Here is a 19,888-nt window from a genome sequence, read left to right on the forward strand (position 1 = left end):
TTTTTTATTTATTTTATTAAACTAGGAAAGTCAGTTAAGGACAAATTCTTATTTTCAATGACGGCCTAAGAACAGTGGGTTAACTGCCTTGTTTAGGGGCAGAACGACAGATTTTTACCTTGTCAGCTCGGGGATTCGATCTTTCAAGCTTTCGGTTACCAGTCCAATGCTCTAACCACTAGGCTACCTGCCGACTAGTACACAATACATCATCACTATGCTGCTATGCTAACAAGGTCACCTTGCTCATGCAGACTACAGTAGTTGTGTTGTTCTTTGCACATTGAGATTTTAAGTATTTTCTCCTAGGTCTGTGTATCTGGCTCTAGCCCTATTATTTCTCCCTGTATCAGGCACACTGGCATTCAGTCATCTGATACCAGATCAGTTTATTTGACTGCGGCCCTGGGCTTCCTCGCTGTAGACTACTGCAGTGACCTCAACTCTGTTTTCCTGACATTACATCAGGCTTGTAAACATTGATCTGTTCCTAGACCAGTTAAATCTGACCCCGGCCCTGTGTTTTCTCCGTGTAGACAACTGCAGTGACCTGAACTCGGAACTGCAGCGGGTTCTGACGGGGCTGGAGAGCGTTCTGTGTGGGAGAAAGAAGAGCACATGCAGCCTGTCTGTGGCCGAGGTGGACCGCCAGATAGAGCAGCTGACCACCGCCAGCGAACACTGTGACCTCGCCATCAAGGTAAGACACCAGGAAATGACTTGCGGCGAAGACTGAGACCCGTTCTAGAAAGTCCATTTCCTTCCTCATTATAAACACAATTAATTGGGAGTTAACAGTAAAGGATGATAAAGAGTGGACAGAGTGAGAAAAAAACAACATGCAGGATAGATGAATATAGGTGAACCCAATACTGGTGTGCAAACCTCTCCTATCAAATGCATTCACAGATACTGTAAATAAAAGAGAGTGAGATGAGTTATAATAACACACACTGTCATATAATGTTGAACTGTCCTGCTGGAAAACCTGAGCCACTTCCAGTAATCAGTCAGTAGGGGTCCTGGGGTGACCCTGGGTTGGACCCAGCAGTAACCAACCGCCTGTTTCAGCCTGGGGGCCGGGGCCTGTGTGAGTCAGACTGATGTCAGCCTAATGTCTGACTGATGGGGGCATGATGGTGGTCCCCACGGTGATGCCTCAGCTCTGGTAATGGAACCCTGTCTGCCTAGTTGTCGTCTTCGCAGCGATGTGAGTGCCAGCAGTCCTGAGAGGAATTCAGTCTGCTAGCTATTGGTTTCCTCGCAAAATTATTATACAACACACACACACACACACTGAAAGATGAGGGAGAGATGGGGGGGGGGGTGAGAGAGGCAGAGTGAAGGACGTAGAGAGAGCAAGCGCTAGACTGAAGGGAGCTCCTTTCCTCATACACCTAGTGATTTCACTGAATATGAGCTGATGGCACAATGGAAATATGTCCTTGGTGTTAAGACTACTAAAGGCTTGACAGACAATCACCACCACTGGCATTCCTTTAGTGACAGTCACAGCCCACTGTAATGTGGGAGAATGGATTTACTTGGCTTTATTTTTATCAGCCTGAATCGACCTCCGTCACAAACTATTGTGTCAGAGCAGCAATAGAGGATAGATAGCTAAACAAACTAAAAGTATGTGGACACCCCTTCAAATTAGCAGATTTGGCTATTTCAGCTACAACTGTTGCTGACAGGTGTATAAAATTGAGCGCACAGCCCTGCAATCTCCATAGTCAAACATTGGCAGTAGAATGGCCCATACAGAAGAGCTGTGACTTTCAACGTGGCACCGTCATACAGTAGGATGCCACATTTCCAACAAGTCAGTTCGTCAAATTTCTGCCCTGCTAAAACTGCCCCAGTGTGTTATTGTAAAACTGCCCCAGTGTGCTGTTATTGTGAAGTGGAAATGTATAGGAGCAACAACGGCTCAGCTGCGAAGTGGTAGGCCACACAAGCTCACAGAATGGGACCGTTGAGTGCTGAAGCGCGTATCGTATAAAAATCGTCTGTCCTCGGTTGCAACGCGTCAGCACAATAACTGTTCGCTATAGCATACAATTACATTCTAGACTATTCTGAGCTTCCAACTTTGTGGCAACAGTTTCGGGAAGGTCTTTTTCCTGTATCAGCATGACAATGCCCCCGTGCACAAAGCGAAGTCCATACAGAAATGTTTTTTTGAGACCGGTGTGGAAGAACTTGACTGGCCTGCACATAGCCCTGACCTCAACCCCGTGGAACACCTTTGGGAGGAATTGGAATGTCGACTGTGAGCCAGGCCTAATTGCGCAACATCCGTGCCCGACCTCACTAATGTTCTTGTGGCTGAATGGAAGCAAGTCCCTGCAGCAATGTTCCAACATCTAGTGGAAAGCCTTCCAAGAAGAGTGGAGACTGTTATAGCAGCAAAGAGGGTACCAACTCCATATTAATGCCCATGATTTTGGAATGAGATGTTCCATGAGCAGGTGTCCACATACTTTTGGCCATGTAGTGTATCTACATTTTCTAACAAACAAATTAAACTTGGCTATCAAATTCAGTTCGTGATTCCAAAACTGAATCCAAAATCCTAAATCGTGATGTGAAAGAAGTCATTGAACACTGTTCTTGTATTTAATTTCTCTCCCTTTTGTTGGCTGGTCACAGTGGACACAACCAGTGCTAATCGATTAGGATGAGGACAAGAGCTTTCTCCTTGGGCTTGAAAGAGAGGATATCGAGCTGGCTTTTGCCATTATGAATCTGACCTCACTTAATCCTAATCCAATTACATTTTGTGGGAAGAAAAATGGACGCCTTCACATTTCCAGTTGAGGCTTAATCCCAAACCGATCCCTGGAGTCGTCTCTAGACTGAGTTGTCCTAATGGTGTCTCCCTCACAAAAACATATCTAAAATAACGGAATGTATGTAATTTGATAGAAACAATTATTGTCCAATGAGTATGAGAGGTGGATCGGATACCATTTTTCCTACAACGACCTATCCAGTCCTTTCAGATTTGCGAGGAGAGTCAGCCAAGGGTCTAGGGATGGGTTTTACCATGTGACAAATGTACTATTACCATGTACTAAGCCTATTAATAGATATTGGGTGTTCATTTGGCACAGACAAGGTTAAGTTACTCCATGTTCCATAGTGGTAGTTGGGCTTCTAAAACAGTTTTGATGCGGTTGATAAAGCCGATCCATACCTCATACAGAGGGAAAGGCGATGTACTTTATATGATATAGAGCCCATAGACACCATGAACCCACCAGAATCCGCCATAAACCCACCAGAATCCGCTACCATGAAGTCTGAAGTTTAACAAGAGAGTGTAAAATACATATGTAAAGTGTTTGAGAGATTAAAATTATTTATCAGAGTGAATTCAGGACATATTGGACCACACTCTGCTAATTGGGGGTATTTCAGTGCATTTTCAAATATGTTACAGATTTCAGATGTTCTTCGTTTAGAAATACACTGCTCAAAAAAATTAAGGGAACACTTAAACAACACAATGTAACTCCAAGTCAATCACACTTCTGTGAAATCAAACTGTCTACTTAGGAAGCAACACTGATTGACAATAAATTTCACATGCTGTTGTGCAAATGGAATAGACAAAAGGTGGAAATTATAGGCAATTTGCAAGACACCCCCAATAAAGGAGTGGTTCTGCAGGTGGTGACCACAGACCACTTCTCAGTTCCTATGCTTCCTGGCTGATGTTTTGGTCACTTTTGAATGCTGGCGGTGCTTTCACTCTAGTGGTAGCATGAGACGGAGTCTACAACCCACACAAGTGGCTCAGGTAGTGCAGCTCATCCAGGATGGCACATCAATGCGAGCTGTGGCAAGAAGGTTTGCTGTGTCTGTCAGCGTAGTGTCCAGAGCATGGAGGCGCTACCAGGAGACATGCCAGTACATCAGGAGACGTGGAGGAGGCCGTAGGAGGGCAACAACCCAGCAGCAGGGCTGCTACCTCCGCCTTTGTGCAAGGAGGAGCACTGCCAGAGCCCTGCAAAATGACCTCCAGCAGGCCACAAATGTGCATGTGTCTGCTCAAACGGTCAGAAACAGACTCCATGAGGGTGGTATGAGGGCCCGACGTCCACAGGTGGGGGTTGTGCTTACAGCCCAACACCGTGCAGGACGTTTGGCATTTGCCAGAGAACACCAAGATTGGCAAATTCACCACTGGCGCCCTGTGCTCTTCACAGATGAAAGCAGGTTCACTGAGCACATGTGACAGACGTGACAGAGTCTGGAGACGCCGTGGAGAACGTTCTGCTGCCTGCAACATCCTCTAGCATGACCGGTTTGGCGGTGGGTCAGTCATGGTGTGGGGTGGCATTTCTTTGTGGGGCCGCACAGCCCTCCATGTGCTCGCCAGAGGTAGCCTGACTGCCATTAGGTACCGAGATGAGATCCTCAGACCCCTTGTGAGACCATATGCTGACACATGCACATTTGTGGCCCGCTGGAGGTCATTTTGCAGGGCTCTGGCAGTGCTCCTCCTTGCACAAAGGCGGAGGTAGCGGTCCTGCTGCTGGGTTGTTGCCCTCCTACGGCCTCCTCCACGTCTCCTGATGTACTGGCCTGTCTCCTGGTAGCGCCTCCATGCTCTGGACACTACGCTGACAGACACAGCAAACCTTCTTGACACAGCTCGCATTGATGTGCCATCCTGGATGAGCTGCACTACCTGAGTCACTTGTGTGGGTTGTAGACTCCGTCTCATGCTACCACTAGAGTGAAAGCACCGCCAGCATTCAAAAGTGACCAAAACATCAGCCAGGAAGCATAGGAACTGAGAAGTGGTCTGTGGTCACCACCTGCAGAACCACTCCTTTATTGGGGGTGTCTTGCTAATTGCCTATAATTTCCACCTTTTGTCTATTCCATTTGCACAACAGCATGTGAAATTTATTGTCAATCAGTGTTGCTTCCTAAGTGGACAGTTTGATTTCACAGAAGTGTGATTGACTTGGAGTTACATTGTGTTGTTTAAGTGTTCCCTTAATTTTTTTGAGCAGTGTATATCAACCTTGAAATTGTGTACTACTGTAAACAATGTATAAGTTCAAGCCAATACTAGGCCACAGAAATAGAGACTATTCTATACAGTACCACCCATCTCAGTATCACTGGGGCTTATCTTAACCATGCTTAGGTTAAGACTTAGATTTGGGAGATTGAGTGCTGGGCTGGACTGGGATCTACAACAGTCAATGAGACTTGGGATTTCATTCTCGTTCCCTTCCTCATCCTCATATTCCCTCTATCTCTCTCTCTCTGTTTTTGTGTCTCTCTGTCTCTCTGTCTGTCTATTTCTGTCTGTCTATCTCTGTCTCTCTGTCTCTCTGGCTATGTGTGTGTCAGCTGAGAGGGAGATGGAGGGATGAGAGGACTAGCTGGATGGAGGGATAAGAGAGATTGACGCTCCATGGTGGAGGACAGATGAAGGCAGGACTCAGGCCTGTCTCTAAGCCCACTACACACCTATGAATCACTCACCAGAGATGAGGATCTGTAGAGGCAGACATGGTCATAGACTCCATCCCTCTGCCATATCTCACACGCCCTCACGCACACACATGCGCACACACATACAGTTATACACTCTGACATATGGGCACTTTGGGAGATCAGGGGTTTGTTCCACTGGATAAAAATAGGAAAAAGACACATGTACATACATCATAGTCTAGGATGCTTGTTCTACTCGTGTAAATTGAGACACGTGGTGTAGGGCTACACTACCCACAAATTATGAACATGAAATTGGTGAACTGACAGGGGAAAATCCTGTGTGAAAATGTATGTGCCTGACGTGTTTGTATTCTTGTTTTGTCTGTCTCACGTTTGTTTTGTCTCTGTTCTTTGTTTACATTTTTCTCATAATTTTCTTCTCTTTCTTGGGGCTACTTCAAGGTACCAAAAGGTTCTTCTTTTTGATGCCATTTTCATTGAGTCCCAGAGAAACCAGAGTCATTCACATTTGGTTACTAGAATTGTGACCATGTAATCGCAATCTCAACACTATACATACTGCACTGTAAAAAGGTGTGCCTTTCCCCAGACGGTGGAGGAGATCGAAGGGGCCCTGGGCCGGGACTTCTACCCCAGCCTGTCGGAGGAGCGGGTGCGCTGGGAGAAGGAGCTGGCAGGCCTGAGGGAAGAGAACGAGAGCTTGACAGCCATGCTGTGCTCCAAGGAGGAGGACCTGAACCGCACCAAGGCCACCATGAACGCCATCCGGGAGGAACGCGACCGCCTGAGACGACGGGTCAGTCAGCTGTGTCCCGTTTATATATATTTTTATATATTTTTTCAGTTGGTCATTTTGTCTGGAGCGACTCACAATAGAGCTGTGTACCTATAAAACCTTTATATGTGACTGTGTTGGTGGCTGATAAACTGGGATGCAATGTTGCTTATTACTAAGGCAGGTTTAATAACATTTTGATTGCCTCTAGCCCATAACAGAAAATACATAGTGATACATAGTACCTAGTATCTAGTGAGGTGGAAGGGGAAAAAAAAAGGGGATCAAATTAGCAATGCATGTTTCTCAGTTTTCTTTCTATGTTTCGTGTTTTTATTAGCTGCCAAAATAGTGGCGTGAACTTGAGCCTGTTGCCAAATCTCCAGTAAATGTGTCCTAGTGTGAACCTGTTCGAGGCAGAGAACTAAGACCTGAATAAGACTGAATCAAAGAAATCTCTGCAAAGAGGCTCTAAAATGTAATTATGGTCCACCATTTCCATTATTGGATTGAATGATCTGCGGAGAGCGGCCGGGGGTTGGAATATAAACATGATCTCTGATGCGTTGTCGCTAGGCCACTGCACTGACACGCGCGCATACCGTCTCTAATTACAACATCTTTATTCAGGGACGTCTGAAGGAGAAGAAGACATTACTGGGCAGGAGTGGTCAGACACATGTATTTATCCACATTTCTACAAGAATGAACCCTTTGAATTCTCCAGCTGCAAACTGAGATCTGCTGTCTGAACCAAACAATGGTTCCCCGGTTAGGACGGGCCTCCGAATTAATACGTAGAGCACTTTTAGACACATAATCAAATCTGGTGTCCTCCTAAGGCTTGCTGAAGCTGGTTAAGGCGGTAATGCAATTGGGTCTTTCTAGAAACTAGGGTACCAGTGAGGATTTCCTACACTGGACAACTTGTTACAGCTGTTGATAAGTCATTGAAAATATTCGGCACATGTTTTTCATGTCATTACTTTAAGATATAAGGGGGATCATGGCTATATTCAATACAATTAACGAGTTGATTTAAAACCTATGTTTAACCCTTTATCATGGTTGGTGTCTTGGCAGAGTGATAAGTATCATTTTTTTGTCTTTATCTGTTGTGGTCTAGTACTGTATTCTTGCTATCTAGGGCCATCAACTTTAAGTGCTGCCTGTCTTCCCAGTGACCTACTTGGTGTGTGTACTGCTGACTGCTCACAATTTGCAGATAGTTGTTGACACATCAACCAGGATCAAGATGCAGGGCAATTTGTGACGTGTTTTGGTAATCAGTGGCTGTATTGGAGGGGGAGTCCTAGGCAGTCAGCAGTTAGTACAGGAAGGTGTGCTTTCCACCTCTGCTAAGCAATTAATCAAATCAAATCAACGTTTATTTCTCACGTGCGAAAAAAGGTGTGTGTGTGTGTGTGGGTATGTAAAGAAATAAAACAACAGTAAAAATACATTTGAAAATAAGAGTAGCAAGGCTATATACAGACACCGGTTAGTCAGGCTTATTGAGGTAGTATGTACATGTAGATATGGTTAAAGTGACTATGCATATATGATGAACAGAGAGTAGCAGTAGCGTAAAAGGAGGGGTTGGCGGGAGGTGGGACACAATGCAGATAGCCCAGTTAGCCAATGTGCGGGAGCACTGGTTGGTCGGGCCAATTGAGGTAGTATGTACATGGATGTATGGTTAAAGTGACTATGCATATAAGATAAACAGAGAGTAGCTGCAGCGTAAAAGAGGGGTAAGGGGGGGCACACAATGCAAATAGTCCGGGTAACCATTGGTTACCTGTTCAGAAGTCTTATTGCTTGGGGGTAAAAACTGTTGAGAAGCCTTTTTGTCCTAGACTTGGCACTCCGGTACTGCTTGCCATGCGGTAGTAGAGAGAACAGTCTATGACTGGGGTGGCTGGGATCTTTCACAATTCTTAGGGCCTTCCTCTGACACCGCCTGGTGTAGAGGTCCTGGATGGCAGGCAGCTTTGCCCCAGTGATGTATTGGGCCGTACGCACTACCCTCTGAAGTGCCTTGCGGTCAGAGGCCGAGCAATTGCCGTACCAGGCAGTGATGCAACCGGTCAGGATGCTCTCAATGTTGCAGTTGTAGAACCTTTTGAGGATCTCAGGACCCATGCCAAATCTTTTTAGTTTCCTGAGGGGGAATAGGCTTTGTCGTGCCCTCTTCACGACTGTCTTGGTGTGTTTGGACCATTCCAGTTTGTTGGTGATGTGGACGCCAAGGAATTTGAAGCTCTCAACCTGCTCCACTACAGCCCCGTCGATGAGAATGGGGACGTGCTCGGTGCTCCTTTTCCTGTAGTCCACAATCATCTCCTTGGTCTTGGTTACGTTGAGGGATAGGTTGTTATTCTGGCACCACCCGGTCAGGTCTCTGACCTCCCTATAGGCTGTCTCGTCGTTGTCGGTGATCAGGCCTACCACTGTTGTGTTGTCTGCAAACTTAATGATGGTGTTGGACTCGTGCCTGGCTATGCAGTCGTGGGTGAACAGGGAGTACAGGAGGGGACTGAGCACGCACCCCTGGGGAGCTCCAGTGTTGAGGATCAGTGTGGCAGATGTGTTGCTACATACCCTCACCACCTGGGGGCGACCCGTCAGGAAGTCCAGGATCCAGTTGCAGAGGGAGGTGTTTAGTCCCAGGTTCCTTAGCTTAGAGCTTTGAGGGTACTATGGTGTTGAACGCTGAGCTGTAGTCAATGAATAGCATTCTCGCATAGGTGTTCCTTTTGTCCAGGTGGGAAAAGGCAGTGTGGAGTGCAATAGAGATTGCATCATCTGTGGATCTGTTTGGGCGGTATGCAAATTGGGGTGGGTCTAGGTTTTCTGGGATAATGGTGTTGATGTGAGCCATTACCAGCCTTTCAAAGCACTTCATGGCTACAGACGATTTAGCTCGTCTGGTAGGCTCATGTCACTGGGCAGCTCGCGTCTGTGCTTTCCTTTGTAGTCTGTAATAGTTTGCGAGCCCTGCCACATCCGACGAGCGTCGGAGCCGGTGCAGTATGATTCAATCTTAGCCCTGTATTGACGGTTTGCCTGTTTTGATGGTTCGTCACAGGGCATAGCGGGATTTCTTGTAAGCTTCCGGGTTAGAGTCCCGCACCTTGAAAGCGGCAGCTCTACCCTTTAGCTCAGTACGAATGTTGCCTGTAATCCATGGCTTCTGGTTGGGGTATGTACGTACAGCCAGTGTGGGGACGACGTCCTCAATGCACTTATTGATAAAGCCAGTGACTGATGTGGTGTATTCCTCAATGTCATCAGAAGAATTCCGAAACATGTTCCAGTTGTGGTCGGATTTACCAAATGGAGAGCTTTCTGTGTGTGGAGTACAGGTGATCTAGAATTGTTTTCCCTCTGGTTGCACATTTAACATGTTGATAGAGATGTGGTAGAACTGATTTAAGTTTCCCTGCATTAAAGTCTCCGGCCACTAGGAGCGCCGCCTCTGGGTGAGTGGTTTCCTGTTTGCTTATTTCCTTATACAGCTGACTGAGTGCGGTCTTAGTGCCCGCATCTGATTGTGGTGGTAAATAAACAGCCACAAAAAGTATAGCTGAGAACTCTTTAGGCAAGTGGTGAGGCCTGCAATTTTTCACAATATACTCTACTTCAGGCGAGCAAAATCTACATTTACATTTACATTTAAGTCATTTAGCAGACGCTCTTATCCAGAGCGACTTACAAATTGGTGCATTCACCTTATGATATCCAGTGGAACAACCACTTTACAATAGTGCATCTAAATCTTTTAAGGGGGGGGGGGGGGTTAGAAGGATTACTTTATCCTATCCTAGGTATTCCTTAAAGAGGTGGGGTTTCAGGTGTCTCCGGAAGGTGGTGATTGACTCCGCTGACCTGGCGTCGTGAGGGAGTTTGTTCCACCATTGGGGTGCCAGAGCAGCGAACAGTTTTGACTGGGCTGAGCGGGAACTGTACTTCCTCAGAGGTAGGGAGGCGAGCAGGCCAGAGGTGGATGAACGCAGTGCCCTTGTTTGGGTGTAGAGCCTGATCAGAGCCTGAAGGTACGGAGGTGCCGTTCCCCTCACAGCTCCGTAGGCAAGCACCATGGTCTTGTAGCGGATGCGAGCTTCAACTGGAAGCCAGTGGAGAGAGCGGAGGAGCGGGGTGACGTGAGAGAACTTGGGAAGGTTGAACACCAGACGGGCTGCGGCGTTCTGGATGAGTTGTAGGGGTTTAATGGCACAGGCAGGGAGCCCAGCCAACAGCGAGTTGCAGTAATCCAGACGGGAGATGACAAGTGCCTGGATTAGGACCTGCGCCGCTTCCTGTGTGAGGCAGGGTCGTACTCTGCGAATGTTGTAGAGCATGAACCTACAGGAACGGGCCACCAGCTGTTGTTTACAAATATGCACAGATCCCCGTCCCCGTCCCCGTCTTACTGGAGTGTGCTGTTCTATCTTGCCGGTGCAGCGTGTATCCCGCTAGCTGAATATCCATGTCATCATTCAGCCATGATTCCGTGAAACATAGGATATTACAGTTTTTGATGTCCCGTTGGTAGGATATTCGTGATCGTACCTCGTCTAGTTTATTGTCCAATGATTGCAAGTTGGCGAGTAATATTGACGGTAACTAAGTCTCCCTTGGTTTCCCAGCTGCGGCTGTAAGCGGCGGTTGTGGTGGTTTTGTCACAAAACAAAGACCGTTGCCGAAACAAAGACGGTTCTACCGAGTTGTTCGAGGAAGGAAAGAGAGGAATGCTCCACACCACTCTCTCAATTGAGTATCTTACCTAGTTATTTATAGATTATCTCATTTTGCTCTTTTGTAGCTTTATCAACTGTGTGTGTGTGTGTTTTCTATACATGTTTGCATCTCTCCCTGTAGGCTTCACAGACGCTCCCCACCCCTTGGCTGCAACCCTTCTAGTTTAGTGTAGCCTGCGCGCACAACTCATGTGGAATTCCTGATCTCTGGCAGCGTTTGGAACTGCCGATCTTTGGTCAAGAACGCCGAGTTCATCTCAGCCTATGCTGCCCTTCAGTCCCTTGCTTTTTGGCCCTGACGGAGACATTGATCACCCCATCTCCTCATTTGAATTTCATGCTGTCACTTGTCCACTCAAGCTTAACATTATTGTCATCTATTGCCCTCCAGGTGCCCTTGGAGAGTTCCTCAGTGTGCTTGACAACTTGATAAGCTCATTTCCTGATGATGGCTCACCGCTCTTTGTACTTGGTGACTTCAACCTCCCAACGTGTGCCTTCAACTCATTTCTTTCCAACTCTCTCTTTCCCCCCCTTGTCTCTCTTGACTTTACCCTTACCCAATCCCCAACAACTTACAAGGTAGGCAATATGCTTGACCTCATCTTTACTAGGGTCTGCTCACCTACTAATCTCACTAGAACCCCCCTCCAGGTCTCTGATCACTACTTTGTTTCCTTTTCTGTCTCCCTTACCTCAACCATAACCACTCAGCCCCTACCCAGATGGTCATGCACCATCGCAATCTTCGCTCTCTCTCTCCCAGTCCCTCTCCATCCTGTCTCCTGATTCTGCCTTGTCGACCCTACTCCTCCCTTTTTGCATCCTATGACTCACACTTTCCTCCTGGCCGTCTCGGCCCTCCCCTCCTTCTCCGTGGCTGAGTGACTCATTGAGAAATTGAGGAAAACTAAACTTCTGGAGGACCTATCATACTTTCACTCCCTCCTCTTTACCTTCTCTTCCTCTGTATCTGCTACTAAAGCCACTTTCTACCACTCAGCTTCTGCCTCTAACCCTAGGAAACTATTTTCCACCTTCTCCCGCCACCTTAATGCTCCACCCCTCCCTCCTTCCTATCTGCGGATGACTTTGTCAACCACTTTTTAAAAAAGGTTGACGACATCTGCTACTCATTCACTGAGCCTATTGAGTCCACTGGTCTCATTCACACAGAACTACCCTACGCTTTGACCTCTTTCTCCCCTCTCTCTCCAGATAACATCCTGCAACTATTGAGGTCTGGCCGCCCGACAACCTGGCAGCTTGACCCCATCCCCTTCTCCAGACCACCTCTGGAGACCTTCTCCAATTCCTCACTTCTCTCATCAACTCTTCCCTGACCACTGGCTGCGTCCCCTCTGACTTCAAAATGGCCTGAGTTTCTCCCGACACTCAACTCATCTGATGTCAAAAACTATAGACCTGTAGCCATCCTTTCTTTTCTTTACCAAACACTTGAGAGTGCTGTCTCTGATAAACGTTCTCATTATTTCTCTCAGAACGATCTTCTTGAACCAAACCAGTCAGATTTCAAGACGGGTCACACAACCGAGAGTGCTCTTCTCTGTATCACAGAGGCTCTCCGCACTGCCAAAGCTGACTCTCTCTCCTCAGTTCTCATCCTCTTAGATATATCCGCTGCCTTCGTCACTGTGAACCATCAGATCATTCTCTCCACCCTCTCAGAGCTGGGCGTCTCAGGCTCTGCACATTCTTGGATTGCATCCTAGCTGGCAGGCCGCTCCTACCAGGTGACGTGGAGAGGATCTGTGTCTGCACCCCGTACTCTCACTACTGGTGTCCCCCAGCGCTCGGTTCTAGTCCCTCATCTCTCTATACACCAAGTCACTCAGCTCCGTCATATCCTCACATGGTCTCTCCTATCATTGCTATGCGGATGACACTCAACTACTTTTCTCCTTCCCCCCTGCTGACACCCAGATGGTGACACGCATCTCTGCGTGCCTGGCAGATATCTCAACTTAGATGTCGGCCCACCACCTCAAGCTCAACCTCGACAAGACGGAGCTGCTCTTCGTCCCGGGGAAGGCCTGCCCACTCAAAGACCTCTCCATTACGGTTGACAACTCCACATTGTCACCATCCCAGAGTGAAAAGAACCTTGGTGTGACCCTGGACAACACCCTGTCGTTCTTTGCAAACATCAAAGCAGTGACCCGCTCCTGCAGGTTCGTGCGCTACAACATCCGTAGAGTACGGCCCTATCCCACACAGGAAGCGGCGCAGGTCCTAATCCAGGCACTTGTCCTCTCCCATCTGGACTACTGCAACTCGCTTTTGTCTGGGCTCCCTGCTTGTGCCCTCAAACCCCTGCAAGTTCTCTCATGTCACCCCGCTCCTCCACACACTCAACTGGCTTCCAGTCGATGCTTGCATCCACTACAAGACCATGGTGCTTACGGAACAGCTAGAGGAACTCCCTACCTTCAGCCTTTGTTCAAACCCTACACACCAACCGAGCACTCCGTTCTGCCACTTCAAGTCTCTCGGCCCTTCCTCAGCTCCCGCCTAGCCCAGTCCAAGCTCTTCTCTGTCCTGGCACCCCAATGGTGGAACCAGCTTCCCTCTGAAGGACAGCAGAGTCCCTGCCCGTCTTCCGAAAGCATCTGAAACACTACCTCTTCAAAAAGTATCTTAAATAATCCTCTTCCCAACCCCTCTTTCTAGCTCTGACTCGACTGATAGCTATGTTATTGAGATTTCTTTTTCTATTCCTGTGATATGTGGTTGTCCCACCTAGCCATCTTAAAATGAATGCACTAACTGTAAGTCGCTCTGGATAAGAGCGACTTAATAAAGAGCGACTTTGGATAAGAGCGACTTTAATAAAGCCCTTTTGTGGAGAAAAACTCATTCTGATTGGCTGGGCCTGGCTCCCCAGTGGGTGGGCATGGCTGGCAAGTGGGTGGGCCTGGGAAGTCATGTGCCCCGCCCAGTCATGTGTAATCCATAGATTAGGGCCTAATTAATGAATTTAAATGGACTGATATCCTTATATGAACTGTAACTCGTTAAAATCTTGTTGTGTTCATATTTTTGTTCCGTATAATATCCCTAGCGAATTGATGTTGAACATCTGTTGTCTGCTTGATTTACAGCAGGCTCGTTAGATTTAACAGAGAACGCTTCAAGGTAATGAGTTCATGTCTTCATATGTTTTTGTGCGTTGAATTGGACACCGAGTCTACTGTGCGCAATTGTGTAGGATAGACTATCGTGCAACACCCTATTCCTATGAATTAATCTGAATATAATGACAACAGATTACATAGCCTAGTGGGCTTATTCTAGTGATGGGTCGTTCGCACACTCGTTGGGAGCCGGCTCGCATATTAGAAGAGCCGAATCTATTTATAAAAAATATAAAAAATATAAAATTAAGATATGAATAATCAAAAGATTTCAATTAATAGAATTAACCTATTCAAAGAACGAAACAAGAAATAAAATAATATAGGCCTAAATGCTCAAGCGCACACATTCGTTCTGACTGTCTGCTCAGACTAACAGCCTCATCTGTTGTTCCTGTCAATCAGACACGCAGTGTCAACCAATGAACCAAAGATGCGTGAGGGAGGGCCGAGCCAACTCACTCAGTCACACACTTAGCAGCCGAGGAGAGAGAGGAAGGACCGCTGTGAAAACAACAGCTGGAAAATGAGTAGGAAGCACAGTAACATTTGGATGCATTTTAATAATGTACACAATGTTAGAGCACAGTGTAGAATTTGCCAAAACAAAATCTCATATAAAGCCGGTTCTACGCACAACCTACACTGGCATATGCGAACTGTCCACCCAACTGTGAAGCTAGCTGTAGCGGAGCTTCGAGAAACTAGTGGGCCTGCTAGTGATAGTGGTGGAGCCAGCACCTCCACACGTGGAGATATATCCACTCAGTCAAGTAGGCCTACTCCGCGACCCACAGCAACGCAGTCTTCTATGGACCAGTTTATGCCAAAGTCTATGTCTGTAGCAAAACAAGGCTAAATTTATATTGCATTAGCTAAAATGATTGCCACCGATTTCCAGCCATTTTCGATCGTGGAGGACAGAGGTTTTAGAAATTATAGCAATAGTCTAAATCCAATGTACACAATTCTAAGTATGAAAACTCTTTCAAAATCACTTATTCCACAACTGTACGAAAGCACACAGGCTTCAGTGCGGGAAAGAGTCCAAAAAGCACTGCAGTTTGCCTTACCACTGACTGCTGGACATCAAGGGTAACCACTTCTTACATGTCGGTTACATGTCACTTCATTGAAGATTTTACGATGTCTAGCTGACTGCTTTGGGTTCAGCGACAGACACACCTCAGAGAACTTGGCAGAGGAACTGTTGAGTGGCCAGAGAATGGCAAGTAGATGGAAAAGTGGTCTGTTGTGTTAGCGACAATGCAGCTAACATAACCAAAGCCATGAAAATGTTAATATGGACACATCATCCATGTCTTGCCAACACAATCAACCTGGTTTTAAGAGATGCTCTGAAGTGATGACGCCCACTGTGGACAAAGTGAAAGCAGTTGTGGAATACTTCCACAGGAGCATAGTAGGTGCTGAAAAACTAAAGTCTACACAAAGCGAGATGGGGATGCCTGAGCTGAGGCCTGAACAAGACTGCACTACAAGGTGGAATTCAACATTTTATTTGTTGAAGCGGTTTCTTGAGTCAAAGGATGCCATCATCTCTACCCTGGCCATTGTCAATGCACCTGTTGATGCTCTGACCCAAGAGGAATGGGAGGTGGTGGAGGAGGTGTGCAGAGTCCTGGTACCCTTTGAGCAGGTCACTGTGGAGATCAGTGGAGAGAGGTACAGTAAGCAGTTATTACTACATCATTACTTAATCCAGTATTATATATGAGTATGAGCAGTAGATGAGAATCAGTAGACAAAACATGAACCTGAACTAATACGTTACTGTTCTCTTCAGCTATGCGACAGCCTCAAAAATGATACTCCTGTATAAGGGTCTGCAGCGAATCACAGCCAGCCGCCAGAGAGAAGCAAATGTAACCACAGGACGTGACCGAGTTGATGGACACCCTATGTTCATCAATGGACAGAAGGTTTCACAGAATGGAATATAACCACGTGCTATTAGAAACCGCTGCACTTGACCCCAGGTTTAAGAAGTTAGCCTTCAGTGATGCCAGAGCGATTGATGAGGCTCTTTAAATAATAACCTCAGCAGCAGGGAGGGACAGCCCCAGCAGTCAGCTGGCTCAGGCACCAGGGCAACAGGAAGAAAAGGAAGAAGAGGGATCAGATGGAGCAGAAACACCAGCAGTAGTGCCACAAACGTCTGCTGTTTGGATGCTGTTTGACGAGAGCGCAACTAGGGATGCAACACAAAGGAATCCCTCAGCAGATGCCATAATGGAGGTCCGATCCTATTTGGAGGAGCAGATCCTCTGAGCTGGTGGAAGAACAAGGCCTCTGTCTACCCACGGCTTACTAAAGTCATGACAGGGAGACTGCATAGTGGCCACATCCGTTCCCTCTGAGAGGGTCTTCTCGAAAACGGGACAAATAATTACTGAGAGAAGAAACCGCATCAGCACCTCGAAAGTGAGGCAGCTTGCATTTCTGAATGCAAATCTTTCATAAAAGCAAAATATGGTCAGCATTGCTTGTGTGCTGCTGGTTATAACATGGCATTAAAGAAGAGAGAGAAAAGAGGGACCAGTTTAATGTTTTAAGTGGGATGCTGCAGTTGTGCACATTGTTATTTATTTTTCTTTGATATGGTACAATATTCTATTATGCTGTTCAGATTCTATTTGTTTTGAGTGGTTACATTTATATGCACTTTGTTTATATACATTAAAAAGTTAGACTTTAAATGCAAATGTTTAATAACAATCTTTTCATAACAAACCAATGCATTTTTAAATACATTGTGGTTAAGGCAGAGTATGATTTCATTTAATCATTTAATTAGAATCGTTTTAACACCAATCATAGTCAAACTATCGCAAACTGTTTGACTTGAAAAAATACAAAACATATATTTTTTTAAAGAGCCGTTTGGGAGTCAAAAGAGCCAACTCTTTTTGGTGAGCTGAGCCGAACGAGCCGGAATGCCCATCACTAGCTTATTCACAATATGATCTGGTAATGAAATATAACAACAAATACTTTTAGTATTCCATGTTAGACCTGCAATTTTAAACAATACAACGAGCTTGAAGTAGCCTACTAGAATTTGGAGCTCAGAAATTCAAGTACTGCAATAGGCTTGCTTGAAAATCTGACATTTCCTCAATTTTGGTGCTTAAAAATTTATTGTAATTATTGTAGCCAATTTATAAATTCTCCTACACCCTTAAATGTATCGGTTGTTTTCATTTTTGATCCGTTTTTGTGAGAGATGTGACCACTTTCATTTGTTTCCCGCCGCTTCATATGAAGGGTGTTGTGCTACTCTGTTGCAGTAAAACCACAAGTGGTTATCATGAGAACCACAACATCTAATGTTGGATTCAACTTGGCTTTCCATACAAATCCTTCCATGAAAAAAGGAACCTGGTTTTTGGTCACTTTCTCATTATAAAAACAGCGATGGTGAGATTCAAATAGTGAAATTAATGCTGCAGCAAGTTATGGCTTTATTATGTGTGCCTGCGTTGGCCACATAGGCTACAGAAAAATCAGCATGTATGCATCCAATCTATTTAGTCAGGCAATGTCCACATTATTCTCACATATTTTAGAATGCAATAATAATTTCAATATCAATGCATTGGTAAGGCCTAAAAAATGCACTATTCTTAGTGGTAATGGGCTACTTTTTTGACAATTGTTGCATGCTTTTTGGGAGATGGGGGGGTTCTATATTAGGCCCTATATGTACAATTATATAAATTATACAATTGTATGACATTGAGGTCTTTGAAAATTACAATTAAGTGCTTGGAAAATGCCCCTGAAAGTCATTGAATTTGATTTGCCAATGTCTGTATGAACCCTGCTTAAAGGATGTGTAATCCTAGGCCTATGATGTTGTATAGGTGAAGTTATGGGTTAATTTCTTTTAAGTACACATATGGAACTTCATGAAAATCCTTATTTTTGTTTCAAACCATTTTGAAATGTTGATCCCAATGTCTCCCATTGGCCCCATTTATTTATAGAAACACCCAATTAGACCGTGAGATGCATCAAGCGAAAACAGTCAGGCAGACCAGTCCTGCTAACCAACCTCACGGATTCTGTTTGCCTTGAGAAAGGAGACCCAGACGCAGCATAAGAATCACTCCAGCTCAGTTCAGAGCGCTCGTTCCTCTCTCCTCATCCTCTTTCCTCTAATGAAATCTGTCCATTTTGCCGACTAATTGGACAAATGCATTGCATTGCTGTTTCAATGCGAGGCTCCTTGAAAGGATTTGCTATGCACACACCGGCGCATCCTTGGGGGCCCGTGTCCTCCGGCTCAGCGTTTAAAATATGGATTCAACCTAATTTGAGTGTCAAGGTCCGGAGACTATCTTAACTTCCCTTCCTTAGGCTTTTACCCTCCATTGATGGAGAGGTATTTACTTTGGTAGTAAGCATATTTTACACCTTTTCTAGTAACGGTACTGTATGTGACAAGTCCACATATTTCCTCTGCGTCAGCAGTCTGTTTACGATACAAAAGAGACTATTCTTGTGTTATTAATAGCTAGATTTTTGAGGTCAGATACAGACCTCTATATTGTCAGGTCATTGTAAGCATTCTAAGCTTTTACAATTCTCTCCACTCATAATACAACTCACAGATATGTAGGAATCAACCACTGCCGGTGGTAAAATACAGTGGAACATCAGTCTTTTTAAAGATCTGTTGAATTCAAGACCTGTCCTGGACAGATGTGCATGTGAGTCAAACCTGTTCACTCCCTCAGGCAGAGTGTCACAGTCGTAGTTCCTTTTGGAACCAGGAAATTACACGGAAGTCCTCGATTACATAATTACTGGCCAGAACTGAACAGAACCTATCATTTTCTTTGCCATTTCTTTTCTTGGGGATCATGAGGGAGGCAGCTGGCCAGGGGACTGGTTCATGATGGTACAGTCGCAGTCCTTTTTGTGTCCTTTGGCAGCACATAGCAGCCATGTTGGCTTTTTTAGACCCACGGCTCCAAGGGAGTTTGGCAGGAGAGGAGAGCAGGAAAAACCGCAGTGTTCAAAGTCATGGCCAAGTACTCTCTCGCTCTCTCTTCTGCACGCTCTCTCTCTCCCCCCATGTTCCTTCTCTCCCTCTCTCTCTGTCACTCTCTCCCTCCCCATCTACCCACCCCACCTTCTCTCCCAGTATCTCTCTGCTACACTGTCAGTCTTCCCCATCTCCATCTTCTCTCTGTCACTCTTTCTCTTTTCTATTCTGTCTCCGCCTGTCCCTCCCTTTCTGTCTCTGTCCTGTCTCCTCTTTCCTGATGTCCCTGTGAAATAGAGGTGGGGAAAATCCCTGACAGAGTTAGAGGCAGGCTTATCGCCTCATCTGTTTTCCAAACCATTATGTCTGGCTCTGGAGGAAGCCTGATTTACACACCAAACCACACCTGCGTATGGCCGGGTAGCATACAGTGCATTCAGAATGTATTCAGACCCCTTGACTTTTCCCACATTTTGTTATGTTAAAGCCTTAATCTAAAATTAATGAAATCAATAATTTTCCAATCGACACACATGTTTACACATTTATAAAAAAAATACTAAACAGGCTGTATCACATCCGGCTGTGATTGGGAGTACCATAGGACGGGGCACAATTGGCCCAGCATCGTCCGTCATTGTAAATAAGAATTTGTTCATAATCAATCTTCAGGATGTTGTTATCATATATA

General features: G+C 45.7%; 1 protein-coding gene across 1 annotated transcript in view; it reads left to right on the forward strand.

Annotated features, from left to right (window-relative positions):
• LOC120025541 (colorectal mutant cancer protein-like) overlaps positions 1-19,888 on the forward strand; it is a 123,653-nt gene that overhangs the window by 71,939 nt on the left and 31,826 nt on the right. The window contains exons 7-8 of the mRNA XM_038970103.1: positions 537-700; positions 6,080-6,286. Of these exons, the coding sequence (XP_038826031.1) occupies positions 537-700; positions 6,080-6,286 (371 nt within the window). The remainder of the gene's footprint in view (positions 1-536; positions 701-6,079; positions 6,287-19,888) is intronic.

This window comes from Salvelinus namaycush, chromosome 31 (assembly GCF_016432855.1).
Source record: "Salvelinus namaycush isolate Seneca chromosome 31, SaNama_1.0, whole genome shotgun sequence".
Taxonomy (NCBI): Eukaryota; Metazoa; Chordata; class Actinopteri; order Salmoniformes; family Salmonidae; genus Salvelinus; species Salvelinus namaycush.